This window comes from Hypomesus transpacificus, unplaced genomic scaffold (genome assembly GCF_021917145.1).
Source record: "Hypomesus transpacificus isolate Combined female unplaced genomic scaffold, fHypTra1 scaffold_369, whole genome shotgun sequence".
In the NCBI taxonomy this organism is placed as follows: Eukaryota; Metazoa; Chordata; class Actinopteri; order Osmeriformes; family Osmeridae; genus Hypomesus; species Hypomesus transpacificus.
The window spans coordinates 60,210-77,054 of NW_025813892.1; the positions used below are offsets into that span (position 1 = coordinate 60,210).

Genomic DNA, 16,845 nt, shown 5'->3' on the forward strand with positions numbered 1-16,845 from the left:
CTGGAGAACAATCGCCCTTTCTACATTCGCGCTAGAATGAGAAGTGGGTGGTTCCTGGGAGCGTTTTTGCCCTGTGATTGGCCAGGGACTGTTCCCATTCCTCTCCGTATCCGCTTTCTTGTTGTACGCACGCCCAGTTTCTGAATAATGATAATAATGATCAAGATGGCTACTACGGATGCCTCCTTGCGGTAGCTATCGAACAGTTTCATGGAAACAACTAAAACTAGGTTTCCTGGTGATTTAAATCCCGGTAGATAGCCCTGGAGTTGCAAGACACACCACCCGTTTGACTGTTACACCGGAGAGGCTTTGAAAGTAATTTTACTAACCGCCAGAAGCTAATTTTATAGAGCTAGCAGACTAGCTAGCTAGTTGTCGGAACGTCTAAATTTTAAGTCAGTCTCGCCCTCTTGTGCTTTTGTACTCGGGAGCAGGGCGGGATCTAGGCCGAATGGCCGAGCCTAGAAAAGTACCGTTCGTCACTATCTCCTCCTTCAGCACCTCTCCACCCTCGGAGTCAAAGAAGCGCCGCCAGGAAGACGAGGCCGAAGTCAGTTTTGGGAAAGATGGAGGTGCAGGGAGTACGGCAACCGTGTCAGGAGGTTGCGGTAGTCCTTTCGGTAACGTAAAAGGTGGAGACGGGGATGCTGGGGAACCGAAACGGACAGTGCGTCTAAGCCTGAGCTTGTCCGAGCCAAGCGACAGAGGATCCGCGGAGTTCAACTACAGCGAACTGGTCCAGTCCCCCGAGCCCCAGGAGAAGGTAAAGTTACGTTCGTAGCGGCCAGATGTTCTGCTGAAGTCAGAGCGGAACCGGGATCACGCGCTGTCTGAAAGGAAGGCTCGCGTGAAGCTGCGCGCTCTGTCAGCTGTCATGGTCTAGTGTTTGTGTGACGCTCGCACCGCGCTCTTAGTTACAAGGTACACACAACTTGTATGACTAAAGATGTTCAAAACTGTTTGTCAATTCAGACACAACTAAGTATTGTCAGAATGACTTGTTGAAGTAGATAAACATTTATTTTCAGACGTTTTGTTTTCCTACCTATAAATGCCAATTCATTTTTAAAGAACCGTTTAATCGCCTTGTGACCATTCTGTATATGCAGCTCCTTGCTGTTTTCTGTAGTTGTGTTTCTGAGGTAAGCATAGCACAAGGTTCTGGCAGGTTACAGAATGTAGCATATGTATCCTATCATCTCTCATGCCCTCACCTGTCCTCCCTCTCCCCCTGTCCTCCCTCCCTCCCCCCTGTCCTGTCTCCTTCACCTCTCCCCCTGTCCTCCCTCCCTCCCCCTGTCCGGTCTCCCTCACTTCTCCCCCGTCTCCCTCCTGTCCGGTCTCCCTCACTTCTCCCCCGTCTCCTTCCTGTCCGGTCTCCCTCACTTCTCCCCCGTCTCCCTCCTGTCCTGTCTCCCTCACTTCTCCCCCGTCTCCTTCCTGTCCGGTCTCCCTCACTTCTCCCCTGTCTCCCTCCTGTCCTGTATCCCTCACTTCTCTCCCGTCTCCCTCCTGTCCGGTCTCCCTCACTTCTCCCCCGTCTCCCTCCTGTCCTGTATCCCTCACTTCTCTCCCGTCTCCCTCCTGTCCTGTCTCCCTCACTTCTCCCCCGTCTCCCTCCTGTCCTGTATCCCTCACTTCTCTCCCGTCTCCCTCCTGTCCTGTCTCCCTCACTTCTCCCCCGTCTCCCTCCTGTCCTGTATCCCTCACTTCTCTCCCGTCTCCCTCCTGTCCTGTCTCCCCCACTTCTCCCCCGTCTCCCTCCTGTCCTGTATCCCTCACTTCTTTCCCGTCTCCTGTCCTGTCTCCCTCACTTCTCCCCGTCTCCCTCCTGTCCGGTCTCCCTCACTTCTCTCCCGTCTCCTCTCTGTCCTGTCTCCCTCACCTCTCCCCCTGTCCTCCCTCCCTCCCTCCTGTCCTGTCTCCCTCACTTCTCCCCCGTCTCCTTCCTGTCCTGTCTCCCTCACTTCTCCCCCCCCCCTGTCCTGTCTCCCTCACCTCTCCCCCCCCCTGTCCTGTCTCCCTCACCTCTCCCCCCCCCCCTGTCCTGTCTCCCCCACCTCTCCCCTCCTCTCTGTCCTGTATCCCTCACTTCTCTCCCTCCCCCCCCTGTCCTGTCTCCCTCACCTCTCCCCCCCCCCCCCCCTGTCCTGTCTCCCTCACCTCTCCCCCCCCCTGTCCTGTCTCCCTCACCTCTCCCCCCCCCCTGTCCTGTCTCCCTCACCTCTCCCCTCCCTCCTCTCTGTCCTGTATCCCTCACTTCTCTCCCTCCCCCCCTGTCCTGTCTCCCTCACCTCTCCCCCCCCCCCTGTCCTGTCTCCCTCACCTCTCCCCCCCCCCTGTCCTGTCTCCCTCACCTCTCCCCTCCCTCCTCTCTGTCCTGTCTCCCTCACCTCTCCCCCCCTGTCCTGTCTCCCTCACTTCTCTCCCTCCCCCCCCCTGTCCTGTCTCCCTCACCTCTCCCCCCCCCTGTCCTGTCCTGTCTCCCTCACCCCCCCCCCCCCCCCCCCCATGCTCTTGTAGGTGAGGAAGCCTTCCTCAGGACCTTCCAGAGGCCTGGCCCCGCCCCTTGACCCCGGCGACCCCTTCGCTGATGATGAGAAGGAGAGACAGGAAGTAGAAGCTCTTGCCAAGAAGTTTGAGAGCAAATACGTAAGCCCCCCAGCACGTGTGTGTGTGTGTGTGTATGTGTGTGTGCGTGCGTGTGTGACACCTGTGTTCCTGTGGCCCCCAGGGCAGTCTGTGTGTGTGTGTGTGCGCGCGTGTTCCCAGTGTGTGCGTGTGTGCGCGCGTGTTCCCAGTGTGTGTGTGTGTACTCAATGTGTGTGTGCTCCTGTGGCCCCCAGGCCAGCGTGGGTAAGAGGAAGAGGAGGGACCGCATGCAGGATCTTATTGACATCGGCGACGGATACGACGACACGGACCCCTTCATAGACAACTCTGAACCTGTGAGGACACCTCCTGCCTGTCTGCTTGTCTCCTCTCTCTCGCTCTCTCTCTCTCTCTGTATGTCTCTCTATGTCTCTCTATGTCTCTCTATGTCTCTGTCTATCTGTCTCTGTCTGTTTGCCTGTCTCTATCTGCCTGCTTTTTGTATGTCTGTATTTCTGCCAGCCTGTCTAACCTGTGTGTGTGTTCAGTATGATGAGCTGGTTCCAGCCTGTCTAACCTGTGTGTGTGTGTGTGTGTGTGTACCTGTGTGTGTGTGTGTGTGTGTGTGTACCTGTGTGTGTGTACCTGTGTGTGTGTGTGGTCAGTATGATGAGCTGGTTCCAGCCTCCTTGAGCACCAAGCTGGGAGGCTTCTACATCAACACCGGCACGCTGCAGTTCAGACCCGCCTCCGACTCAGACGGGGACGAGGGGGGCATGGAGGGGGGCATGGAGGGGGGCTGCTTCAAGGTGGGACATACCACTGTTTCCGCTATGTTGATTTTGCTGTGGCGGCCTGCCACGGCTACATTTCTGCCGCCACAGTATCAGAAGTAGAGCTGTAGAAAATGTTTTAGGCCGTCTATCAGCAGTGATTGTTAGAGTGCATGTCAGAGAATAGCACGGACACGCGCTTCACTGGTGATTTTCGTTGTTTGTATCCTTCCCTTGCTAGCGAAATTACACATGTCGATTGGATAGCGATTTCTGCTCTTGCTCACATTTTGTATTTTATGTGCATTATTATGCTCAAGTAGTTTAATAAGTAGTGGCTATGTTGTTATAATTAGCTACAGAATGCTTAGCCTATCAAGATCAAATGAAGCAGACAGTGTACATGCTTCCCAGTGCCCCCTTAATCGATAGGCTAGGCTACTGACCATAATAAGTTGTTTAGTCAATTATTAATTGGCAGCATTTATGCAATTTTGAACATACTTTATGAGTGTAAGGTGTCTTTTAAGTAGCCTAACTTTATTTCTTTAGGGCAAATAGGACGAACATATGTGCAATATTACATTAGCAATTAGACTATTACATTAACGTGCTCCTCAGACAGTCAGACGTGGTATGTAGGTCCTGCTGCAAGGTACGAGGTGTGTGTTGCACAACCTGAGTAGTAGAATCTCCTGTGTGTGTACGTGTGTGTGTGTTTGTGTGTAGAAGCTGAAGGAGGGTGAAGAACGAGGGATGAAGAAGAGGAGGAGGAAGCAGGATGGAGCTGTGGAGGAGAAGAAGAAGAACAGGCTTCCTAAACGGGGAGGGTGAGCTGAACACACACACTCTCCACTCCCTCCTCTGACATGAGGAGAGGCTCATGGTGACATCACTTCCTGTGTGGTGGGGTCCTCAAGGGTTCCTGTCCTGGGCATGCACCGACCAGAGAAAAAGAAACGTAAGAAGCTGATGAAGGACAGTCTAAACCTGGCGGCCATGTTGAGACGCTTCTCCAGGGAGAAGGACCAGATGAGGAGACGCCCCCCCGGGCCCCCCCGGGCCCCCCCCCGCGCCCCAGCCCCCCTCCCCAACACCGCCCATGCCAGGCCCCCCGGCAACAACATCGCCATGGACGACCTGACCTCCGACCCCGCTGTGATGTCGCTGCTGGGCTCGGCCAACCACAACGAGATGCTGCAGAATATGATGGGAGATCTGGACTTCTCCCTATTAGACTCCTCCCCCACCGCCAGCAGCCCCGCCCACGGGGAGAACGGCACCCAGAGGGGAGGGTTGGGAGGGGGGAGGGTACAGGGAGGAGGGATGGGGGGGGTTAGAACCCAGGGGGGTGTCTCCCCCCCCCCCCCCCCTGCCGGATGGCCTGCCTGCTCCCCTCAGCAAGCGCATTGAGGACCTGAGAGTGGTATGTCTGCCTGTCTGTCTGTCTGCCTGTCTGTCTGTCTGCCTGTCTGTTTTGCCTGCCTGCTTGTCTGTGTGTCTGCCTGCCTGCCTGCCCGCCTGTCTGTCTGTTCTCCTGGTTGATAATGTCTCCTCCTCCAGGCCAGCCGCCAGTTTGACCAGGAGGGCAGGAAGAAGTTCTTCACCCTGGACATGAATAACATCCTGTTAGAGTGAGTGTCTCCCTCACACACAGAGGCACACACGTGTATACACACACACACACACACACTAACATACTTTCTAAACACATTCTGTAATGTGTGTGTGTGCGCGCAGTATTGAGCTGCAGGTGCAGGAGCAGCCAGCAGGGGTCAGGGCGGCGGTCTACTCACACCTGGAGGCCTTTGTTCCCTGCAACAAGGAGGCTCTGCTCAAACGACTGAAGAAGCTCAGCCTCAACATCCAGGTGTGTGTCTGGAGGTCTGTGTTGAGGGAGGGGGAGGGAGAGGGGGAGGGGGGGAGGGGGAGGGGGAGGGGGGGAGGGGGAGGGGGAGGGGGAGGGGGAGAGAGTTCAGCATGATCCTGATCCTGTGTTGATCCTGCAGTTAGCCGTGTGTGTGTCTGTGTCTGTGTGCAGGATGACCGTCTGCGTGCTCCCCTGTTGAAGCTGAAGCTGGCTGTGTGCAGTGTGATGCCTGAGCAGATCGCCAGGTACAATATGGACTGCATCGCCAAGGTGGCCAAGTAAGCACACTCTTCCTCGTCCTCCATGTCTTGTCCTCCTTCCTCTCAACCTCCTCTCCTCCTTCCTCTCAACCTCCTCTCCTCCTTCCTCTCAACCTTCTCTCCTCCTTCTTCTCAACCTCCTCTCCTCCTTCCTCTCAACCTTCTCTCCTCCTTCCTCTCAACCTCCTCTCCTCCTTCCTCTCAACCTTCTCTCCTCCTTCCTCTCAACCTCCTCTCCTCCTTCCTCTCAACCTTCTCTCCTCCTTCCTCTCAACCTCCTCTCTCTGCTCCTCTACTCCTCTTCCTCCCTCTCAACTTCCTCTCCTCCTCATCCTGCTCCTCTCCTCCTCCCTCCTCCTCATCCCTCTCTCCCGAGTGTCCCAGGGGATGACATTTGCATGTATGCATTTAGCAGACGCTTTTATCCAAAATGACTTCCAAGAGAGAGCTTTACAACAGAGCATAGGTCACTGATCATAAACAACGAGGTAGTCCCAAACATTGCAAGCAGCCAAAACATGAAGCATACATTGTGAAAAAACTAAACAAGTGCCAAAAGGGAAGACCCATAAGAGCATGCAGTTATACAAGTTACAAATTAAAATAACATGAACCACAAAAAGTGCAGGACTGTACCTGTAGAAGAACAATCAACAGTAAAATATTTCACAGCGAGTACAACAGTCAACTTCGTTATAACTAACCTACAAGAGCAACAAGTCACTCAATAAGAGTCATTGTGATCCTGGAGGAAACTAACATCAGGTCCAGCCAAGCATTCCTAAGTACTGTTGTACTCCCGGAACAAGTGCGTCTTGAGCCTTTTCTTGAAGGTGGGGAGACGGTCAGTGTCTCTGATGGAGGTGGGGAGTTGATTCCGCCATTGGGGGGTCAATGACAGTGTTCTTGTGTTGCCAGGCAGCAGTCGGAGGAGGGGGAGAAGCAGGGATCTGAGGAGGAGGATGAGGACAAGCCAGGGAAGAGGGTGATGGGACCTCGCAAGAAGTTTGTCTGGGACGACAAGCTCAGGTGAGGCACGAAGTAACCATGTGAGACAGGAAGTGTCCAGGTGAGACAGGAAGTATCCAGGTGAGACAGGAAGTGGCCAGGTGAGACAGGAGGTGGCCAGGTGAGATAGGAAGTAAACATGTGAGACAATTATTATTCAGGTGAGACAGGAAATGTCCAGGTGAGACAGGAAGTAACCATGCAGGTCAGGAAGTGGCCAGGTGAGACAGGAAGTGGCCAGGTGAGACAGGAAGTAACCATGTGAGACAGGAAGTGGCCAGGTGAGACAGGAAGTGGCCAGGTGAGACAGGAAGTGGCTAGGTAAGACTCAAAGAGTTAATATAACTAGAGTAAGCTACTTTTGTCTTCCAAGATGGCGTCCCCATTCATTTCTATGAAAAGTGCTCAGTGGCGCAGTGAGGCAAGCGAGATCGCGAGACTGGACGCGGTCATCTTTCCACTTCCGTGTCTTCCTGTCTAACTTTAAACAGTGGCTCTTTTTTTCCCTAGCTCCGAGAGCTCATGTAAATCGGCTATCGGCCAATGTGAACTTTTGTGCTCGTGCCCTGTTAGTATCCGCCAGCACATTTGCAGGAAACTTTCATTGACTAAGCAAATAAATGGGTTGCTAGTTTACCCATTTTGGATTGGTTTCAAACTTAGCAAAAATCGGGAAAAATTATTTTATGAAAAAGCTAGTAGTATGAGCCAGGTTCGAAAATCAAACAAAAAATATTGGGGGAGATAGTTTTGTAAATGTTGAATGGAGTTAATAGAATAAAAACGACCGGAAGAGTCGGAAACCTAACCGTACATGCAATACCACCCACATCCACCGGGGCCGTTGCTTCAAGCCGAGGGGCGAGGGGTGGGGGCTTGGTAAGACAGGAAGTGGCCAGGTAAGACAGGAAGTAACCATGTGAGACAGGAAGTGTCCAGGTGAGACAGGAAGCGGCCAGGTGAGACAGGAAGTGGCCAGGTAAGACAGGAAGTGTCCATGTGAGACAGGAAGTGTCCATGTGAGACAGGAAGTGGCCAGGTAAGACAGGAAGTGTCCATGTGAGACAGGAAGTGTCCATGTGAGACAGGAAGTAACCATGTGAGACAGGAAGTGTCCATGTGAGACAGGAAGTGTCCATGTGAGACAGGAAGTGTCCAGGTGAGACAGGAAGTGTCCATGTGAGACAGGAAGTGTCCAGGTGAGACAGGAAGTGTCCATGTGAGACAGGAAGTGTCCATGTGAGATAGGAAGTGTCCAGGTGAGACAGGAAGTGTCCAGGTGAGACAGGAAGTGTCCATGTGAGACAGGAAGTGTCCAGGTGAGACAGGAAGTGTCCATGTGAGACAGGAAGTGTCCAGGTGAGACAGGAAGTGTCCAGTGATGTTTCACAGTGATGTTGATCCCCCCAGGACCCTGCTGGGCACGCTGGTGCAGGTGAAGCTGGGCTGCTATGAGCTGGAGGCTCAGAGCTCTGTGTCCCTGGAGGACTACCTCAAAGCCTTCATGGAGACAGAGGTCAAGCCCCTCTGGCCCAAGGGATGGATGCAGGCCAGGTGAGGGGGTGGGGGGGAGGGAGGGGAGGGAGATTGTAGTAAGTGTGTGTGTATACTGTGTAGTGTATCTGTGTATACTGTGTAGTGTATCTGTGTATACTGTTTAGTTATGCAGTATATCTGTGTATACTGTGTAGTTATGCAGTATATCTGTGTATACTGTGTAGTGTATCTGTGTATACTGTGTAGTTATGTAGTATATCTGTGTATACTGTGTAGTATATCTGTGTATACTGTGTAGTTATGTAGTATATCTGTGTATACTGTGTAGTTATGCAGTATATCTGTGAATACTGTGTAGTTATGTAGTATATCTGTGTATACTGTGTAGTTATGCAGTACATCTGTGTATACTGTGTAGTGTATCTGTGTATACTGTGTAGTTTTGCAGTATATCTGTGTATACTGTGTAGTGTATCTGTGTATACTGTGTAGTTATGTAGTATATCTGTGTATACTGTGTAGTGTATCTGTGTATACTGTGTAGTTATGTAGTATATCTGTGTATACTGTGTAGTTATGTAGTATATCTGTGTATACTGTGTAGTTATGTAGTATATCTGTGTATACTGTGTAGTTATGCAGTATATCTGTGAATACTGTGTAGTTATGTAGTATATCTGTGTATACTGTGTAGTTATGCAGTATATCTGTGTATACTGTGTAGTTATGCAGTATATCTGTGAATACTGTGTAGTTATGTAGTATATCTGTGTATACTGTGTAGTTATGCAGTATATCTGTGAATACTGTGTAGTTATGTAGTATATCTGTGAATACTGTGTAGTTATGTAGTATATCTGTGTATACTGTGTAGTTATGTAGTATATCTGTGAATACTGTGTAGTTATGCAGTATATCTGTGTATACTGTTTAGTTATGCAGTATATCTGTGTATACTGTGTAGTTATGCAGTATATCTGTGTATACTGTGTAGTGTATCTGTGTATACTGTGTAGTTTTGCAGTATATCTGTGTATACTGTGTAGTTATGTAGTATATCTGTGTATACTGTGTAGTGTATCTGTGTATACTGTGTAGTTATGTAGTATATCTGTGTATACTGTGTAGTTATGCAGTATATCTGTGAATACTGTGTAGTTATGTAGTATATCTGTGTATACTGTGTAGTTATGCAGTATATCTGTGTATACTGTGTAGTTATGCAGTATATCTGTGTATACTGTGTAGTGTATCTGTGTATACTGTGTAGTTTTGCAGTATATCTGTGTATACTGTGTAGTGTATCTGTGTATACTGTGTAGTTATGTAGTATATCTGTGTATACTGTGTAGTGTATCTGTGTATACTGTGTAGTTATGTAGTATATCTGTGAATACTGTGTAGTTATGTAGTATATCTGTGTATACTGTGTAGTTATGCAGTATATCTGTGAATACTGTGTAGTTATGCAGTATATCTGTGAATACTGTGTAGTTATGTAGTATATCTGTGAATACTGTGTAGTTATGTAGTATATCTGTGTATACTGTGTAGTTATGCAGTATATCTGTGTATACTGTGTAGTTATGCAGTATATCTGTGTATACTGTGTAGTTATGTAGTATATCTGTGTATACTGTGTAGTTATGTAGTATATCTGTGTATACTGTGTAGTTATGTAGTATATCTGTGTATACTGTGTAGTTATGTAGTATATCTGTGTATACTGTGTAGTTATGCAGTATATCTGTGTATACTGTGTAGTTATGCAGCATGTGTGTGTATACTGTGTAGTTATGCAGCATGTGTGTTTTCCTCAGAATGCTGTTCAAGGAGAGCATCATGGTCCATGGTCACGTGACAGGAAATGTGTAAGTTCTGACCAATCAAAACATTTTACATTAGCTGTGGAGCAATGCTCTGATTGGCTCTTTTGAGTGTACATCACTGTTCATGTGCTTCCTGTTTTCTATCCAATTAGAGTCAAGAAGAAGATGGTCCCCACCCCCAAAGCCAAACCCAAGGTGAGACTCTCCTCTCTGCCTCCTCTCTACTCCCCTGCTCCTCTCTGCCTCCTCTCTACCCCCCTGCTCCTCTCTGCCTCCTCTCTAACCCCCCTGCTCCTCTCTGCCTCCTCTATACCCCCCTGCTCCTCTCTCTGCTCCTCTCTGCCTCCTCTCTAAACCCCCTGCTCCTCTCTCCCCAGGAGGGCGTGTTCGTCCAGAGGCCCCAGGCCGTGTCCGGTCCCCCTCGACGGGTCCCCCAGTCCCCATCGGAGCCCATCTGTGTGGATGAGGACCTGGTGCCCCCCCTCCCTGGACTCCATCTCCCAGGCTCTGGCACTGCTCAGCAGCGCTGCCAAGGGCCTGGTCCAGGGGGACAGCCCCCCCTCGGGGGCCCCCTCACTTCTGGCCTCCTCTTCCTCCTCCCCCCTCCTGCAGCCACATCATCACTACGTCTCCTCCCCCTCCTCTCCTTCTCTCTCCAGGCCTCCCTCTGTCTCCTCCCTCCTGTCCTCTGGGACAGGGTTGGGTAAGGGAGGAAGAGGAGGAGTAATGGGAGGAAGAGGAGGAGTAACAGGAGGAAGAGGAGGAGGGCTAACGGGAGGAGCAGCAGGAGGAGCGAGAGGGGGGCTAACAGGAGTAGCAGCAGGAGGAGCGAGAGGAGGGCTAACAGGAGGAGCAGTGTTGTCTGTGGCTAACAGAGCATCGGTGCTAACCCAGAGACCCTCTGTCACCACCCTGGGGAAAACCCACCCCCTCGTCTCCGTCTCCCCCCCCAAACCCCGCCCTCCCCCCACCTCCTCCCCCCTCGTCTCTCCCCCCGCCAGGCCCCCCCTCGTACCCTCCCACAAAGCCAGCAATAACGTCAGAGCTAGCAGTGGGGACAGTTCCCTCTCTAGCTCCGCCCAGCCTTGCCCCCACTCCCTCGCTTCCCCCTCTCTGGTCCCCAACCGTTTCCCTCAGCCCTCCCCTGCCCGTCTCCCTCAGCCCTCCCTCCAACCCTCCCCCGCCCGTCTCCCCCAGCCCTCCCCCGCCCGTCTCCCCCAGCCCTCCCCCGCCCGTCTCCACCAGCCCTCCCCCGCCCGTCTCCCCCAGCCCTCCCCCCAGCCCTCCCCCACCCGTCTCCCCCAGCCCTCCCCCCAGCCCTCCCCCGCCCGTCTCCCCCAGCCCTCCCCCGCCCGTCTCTCTGGGGTGCAGTCTACCTTCATCACTCCCATGCAGGCCAGCCACAGCAGCAACACCCCCATCATCAAACTCACCCCCCGTTGCCCCGCCCCCTCCTCCCCCCTCCCCAGGCCTCAGTCTGCTCCCAGCATGCACCAGTACTCTTCTAAGAGCCCCTCAGGGTTCAGGCCCGCCTGCTCAGGTGCTCCAGGGTCCACCTCTCAGACAAGCAGCAGTGCCAACACCAGCCTTACTAACTCCTCACAAATTGGCAAGCAGCATCCAGGATCAGGCTCCTCCCCCGGTGTGTCCTTGGCCAATCAGGTACAGCGGTCAGTGGGCGGGACTACTCAGGGGGCTAAGCCAATGACGTCTGTCTCCTCATCATCAGTCTCTTCTCAGTTACCGCAGGTATGAGGGTGGGGGACATATTCAGGTGTTTTAGTTAGAACATAATTCTGGATGATCTGATGTTGTACATGTTCCTCTCTCCCTCCTCCTTCCTTCCCTCCCTCCCCCCCTCCTCTCTCTCTCCTACATCCTTTGTCTCCCCCTCCCTCCCTCCTCCAGGTGTCCTCAGCAGGGGGGAGTCTCCTGGCCTCCCCCCCCTCCCTCCTCCAGGGCTTCAGCATGTTGGGGGGGCTGGTCCCCCTGCCCTTCCAGTTCCCCTCCCTGCTGAACCTGCCCCCCCTGGTCACCAGCGCCCCCCCCCAGCACCCCCTCCGCCACTGCAGCCAGCCAGGCCTTCTCCCTGACACAGAGTGAGTAGAGGAGAGGGAGGAGAGACTCGTACTGTTCCCCAGCTCTGCTTAACCAGGAGCTAAGTGACCCAGGAGCTAGTTTGGAGCTGGTACTAGAGCCGGTTCAGAGCTGGTTCAATTTGCGAGCCTTATAAGAACCTGACGTGAAATCATGTATTTTATAAGAGAGTAGTCGTACTCCAACAGTAGTGAACAGGACCAGGTCGGTCTTGTTGTGTGTGTGTGTGTGTGTTGTGTGGTCCATGTAGAGTTGTTGTGCTGCTGTGTGTGAAGCTTCTTCCCATCGTCTGACGTGCTCCTGTGTGTTCTTTGGTTCATTCCTCCCTTGGTCCTCCTCTCTCTCTCCCTCCTCCTCTCTGCTCCTATTTCCTCTCACCCTCCCTTCCACTTCTTCTCTGATCCTCCCTCCTCTCTTCCCCCTCTCCCCTCCCTCCTCTCCTCAGATCTCTATAAGAGTCTCCAGTCTGGGTCTCAGGTTGTGCCTCCTCACTTGCAGTTCGCTTTCTCAGGTAACCTGGGGATCTGTCTGTGTGCTGTGGTGTCTGGGCTGACAGATGCTGCCGTGTTGGGATCACTGTAGACTGACGCTCTTGTCTCTCCTCCAGATGTCAATCAGAGCCAGGGAGGAGACAGGAAGTCCCTCTGAACCCGCCCACTATATGACAGCTGCCATGACAAATCAGGAACTACGATGACTTTGAGTGACAGATTAATTGACCAACCACAGGATGGGACTTGCATCTTGTGATGTCAGTAACTGGATTTTTTACTGTAATTTTTTAATTACAAGAATTTCATAGTTTTTTTAACAGCTCAATGACAGAAATGCTGTTTTTGTCGATGTTTACAAGGCAGACCTGTCACTGTGGACTGGAGGAGAATATTTATGGATGTCTGGAAACAACTGCCTTCACTCATGACAGAGTGTGTGTGTCTGTGTGTGTACCTGTACAGGTCAGTTTGCTGTGTGTGTGTGTCCCTGTACAGGTCAGTTTGCTGTGTGTGTGTGTGTACCTGTACAGGTCAGTTTGCTGTGTGTGTGTGTGTGTGTGTGTCTCCTCCTCCGCTGGTCCCATCTGTCACCATGGTGCTGGTCATTCTTTAACCCATGCTGTACATTTGTCTTTGTACTTGAACTTTTCACCTTTTCCTTTTTTGTACAAAAATGGAACCATTAAATGAAATTAAACTGATAACTGTTTATGGTGAATGTGGTCTGTCTAGATCTCCTGTCTGTCTGGGGAAATCTACCAGTTTCCGCCACTCAACTTCAAATCAGTCATTCACTACTTAAGTTATAACTACTATCAAGTAGGCTTTACTATTCATAATAAAAACTACTATCAAGCAGGCTTTACTATTCATAATAAAATAAGTATTAAATACATAAAAAGGTACTGGATCTCACATCAGTTCCATTTGAGACACTTCATGTCTAGCTGGTAATGAAGCCACAGAAACCAAACGACAACATTCCCCTTCTCCCTCTGAAGTCAGGACAACCAGGTTCATCAAAACATGTTTATTGAACAGGTTCCCTCCCCAGACACAACCCCAGCTAGCCACTCCATCCCAGACAGCGTCCTCTGGGACAGAGCCTCCACCAGCCCTCTGTCACGGCTGACAGGAAGTCGACGTTGAGGAGGGGTCAGGGGTCAAACCTCGGTCAGACTCCACGTTCGGCAGTGTTAACGTCTTTGTGATCAGGGAGTCAGGAACAACATCACTAGAGAGCAACTCTGGGGCTAGACCGACCAGCTCAGACGACACACCCCTAAATGTCTTTATCTAGTCGCTGTTGATCTGCCCTCGGAGCTGAAGACAAACATTAGAACCAAATAAAAAGGTATAAACAAAAACCTCCGAGGTAAAACATGAAGACAGACGTTTACTAAGACGCAGCTGCCAGCCCGGTAGTCCAGGGGAGGTCAGGTGACCTCACCAACATGGCTGCCGCCGTGCGTCTATTTGACCAGTGGCCTGGTCTTGTCATCATCGCCACACTGGTGGGCTTTGTACTTTTTCACCTCAGCCATGTACATCGACCAGGCGTCTGACTTCCCCGACTCCTGTGAGAGACAAGGAAAGAGACAGGAGAGACACAGGAGGAGAGACAGGAGGAGAGAGACAGGAGGAGAGAGACAGGAGGAGAGAGATAGGGAAGAAGAGATGGGGACATAAAAGGGTGTTAAAAGAAGAGAGGGCAGAGGTTAGACGATGACTGTAGATATGAAGACAGCAGTTAGACCCAACAACTGATCAGTCAAACCTTAGAATCCAGCTTCTGCTTCTTGGCGACCATGCCAGTCTTGAGGGCCAGCTTGGCACCGCCGCGCCGCTTTCCCACCTGGAGAAGACTGACAGGGTTACACAAGCTGCTCACCAGGGAGTCTACACCACAGACCTGAGTCTCTGTACCACAGACCTGAGTCTACACCCCAGACCTGAGTCTCTGTACCACAGCACTGAGTCTAGCTCCAGGAAGTCTACACCAGACTATCAGGACAGCTTGAGTAACTACCACTTGGTGGGTATGGTTGCCATGGTGGCTGAAGAGCACCTCTCTCTCCAGAAGAGACCAGTCAGGTGCCGTGGGAGCTTGACTACTGTGCACTCTGAACACTATCAGCAGACAAGACATATTCAATCTCATGCCTGAACTGTGTGCAAAGCGGAGTAAAGACAGATTACAGCGCATAGGCTGTCTGGCTACACACGCGGAGCAGGCTACAGCTATCTGGTCTCGGGCAGCGGCCCCTTACAAAGCTGGTCAGGGGAGGCGGCTTCTTTTCCGGGGTCGACTGGCCCTCCTCGGCGCTGCTTTTGTCGCTGCATCCCGGCTCGAGTTGTTTTTTCCTCCGCTCCTCCTCCATCTTCTTCTTGAACATCTCCATGAAGCTGCCGTCGTTGGCAAACGCGTTCGCTGTGGCTGTCTTGCCGCCTCCCGGTGACGCCGGGCTGTTGCTGCTGGAGTCGCTGCTGCTGTGAGCATTCTTGCTGTATCCACGCTTCGGCTCCATGGCAGCTTTGTCCAGACGCTTGTCGAACAGATAAGCGAGGCAAAAGTTGCTCTCTACTAGTTCAATAACGTCCGTGTTAAAGAGAGTAGTGCTAGCTTTCTGGACAACCGCAAATACGTATTTTTGTTAAATCGGTAGCTAGCTATAAGTCACGAAATTAGTGCGAGGATAACCGATTGAGGAACAGTTCTTTAAAATCCATAAATATATTTTAGATACGATACCCTTCGTAGACTGGCGGGCTAGCTAACGTACAGCTAGCCAGTAATGCAAAACACAAAGCAGGCTGCTGACGTGACGCGGTAGTCCGTAGCTAGCTAGCTTTCTCAACGCTGCTGTAAGGACGCCAGATATGAACCAATACCCAATTTAATCAAAGAATTTGACGACAAATGTATATCTTAATTTTGAGTATGATTACTTTCCTATAACACGCGATGGTATTGAATAGACCAGCGGATTAATTGTCCAAATGCTGAACAACTTCTGTTTTCACTCTTCGTCGGCCATCTTGGATTCTTTCCATGTCCAAGTAGGGCGCGTAGCGGCGCTGCCTCGTTGTGGTTTGGAGAGGAACTGCATCAGTGTTTCCTCATTTAATTTATAGCGCCAAATCATTGCCGCCGCTGCTTCAGAATCTATGAAATATAATTAAAGTCGCTATTATATTACTCTGCGGAGCTGTTCGCTCCACGGAACTCAAACGATCTTCTGCTGCTCTCTCTCCGCTTGGAGGTTGAGCAACTGAACATTGAAAGGAACAAAGACATAAAGCTCTACTTATTATACGTAGGCCTACAGTTCAGGGACATAAGTTTGATATCAGCTTTGGTAGGGACATCAATAGTTAATGCGAGCCAAGCCAATTTTTTTTCGCAATAAGTTGAGCGCAAACATTTTTTTGAGCTTGATGTAATATACCTAGTATAATACGTTGGACTCATATTACAGTTTTTCTCCATTGCTTTGGCTCAATTCTTGAAACAGAAATTACATTCTCAAAGCTCCACGTGCATTTAGCAAAATAGCCTATATGGTTCAGCACAACTACATAGATCACCAAAAGGTCATATCTCACTCAAAACAGTTAACTCATGCTTCAAAACCAAATCATTTTACTACTACTAGCACGTAATAGCTTACTAGTAGTATCTGAAATAATAGTCCATCTTCATTCAGTGTATTTTATAAATGTATGAAATGATTCTTAACTGATGGACCAAAGTGAAAAGGAAAACCAGAGTTCAGTACATGTGCAGAATGTCCCCATTGTTGTAGTTTATTGGTATTATTTGTAGTGTATACAGAACTGACACGTGTCCTAACCCCTCGCTATAACAACCCTCTAGGCAACGATAACAGACTAGACCAGACACGTTTATAAAACACACGTCACACAGCAGCTGCTCAGATACAGCACAGCACTGCTATTTCACGCTCAGGAAACACCATTAAAGAAACATCACACCACCAAATATGACATATTAGATAAACACAATTAAAAATGTATCATACGACCAAAAAAGAAACCAAAAGAAGTGAACACTCCTACACAGCAGTGGTTTCCAGTCAGTATCATTGCACGGACCGAGGGGCACGACGTCATGAGGGCAGCAGTTCAGTGTTCCTAATAAGGTGCTTCCTCCTCCTTCACAGTAGAACACCAGGAACAGCCTGGATGCACATAGCTACAGATCAGATTCATGATGCTTCTGTACGTTTATAGAGGAGCCAAACTAGCATCAGAAACACTCACATTCCCACCACCGATAAATCCAGTTAGGGTGAAACAAGGGGAGAAGCTGACTAATCAGTCTGGATTTATTTATAAATAATTAAAAATATGTAGAAAGATTACTTTAAATTTAAAAAATTGATTGTTTGACTGAGCCGT

At 50.6% G+C, this 16,845-nt stretch overlaps 2 protein-coding genes across 2 annotated transcripts; one reads left to right on the forward strand and one right to left on the reverse strand.

Moving 5' to 3' along the window:
• Positions 1–65: 65 nt before the first annotated feature.
• Positions 66–13,132, forward strand: LOC124464532 (ubinuclein-2-like). The gene is given in 21 exon segments (XM_047016421.1): positions 66–766; positions 2,527–2,655; positions 2,850–2,951; positions 3,261–3,404; positions 4,098–4,198; positions 4,289–4,726; positions 4,728–4,794; positions 4,932–5,002; positions 5,109–5,238; positions 5,410–5,516; positions 6,417–6,527; positions 7,917–8,060; positions 9,824–9,874; positions 9,985–10,027; positions 10,210–10,305; positions 10,307–10,486; positions 11,141–11,581; positions 11,741–11,875; positions 11,877–11,931; positions 12,375–12,440; positions 12,537–13,132. Coding segments are annotated over 21 exon segments (2,964 nt in total). The 5' UTR covers positions 66–454; the 3' UTR covers positions 12,578–13,132.
• A 306-nt stretch (positions 13,133–13,438) lies between these two features.
• Positions 13,439–15,495, reverse strand: trir (telomerase RNA component interacting RNase). Its single transcript, XM_047016423.1, has 3 exons — positions 14,694–15,495; positions 14,201–14,278; positions 13,439–14,000 (listed from the first exon to the last, which is right to left on the reverse strand). Exons 1-3 carry the CDS (start codon positions 14,949–14,951, stop codon positions 13,896–13,898), a joined length of 441 nt encoding a protein of 146 aa, XP_046872379.1. The 5' UTR covers positions 14,952–15,495; the 3' UTR covers positions 13,439–13,895.
• Positions 15,496–16,845: the final 1,350 nt, after the last annotated feature.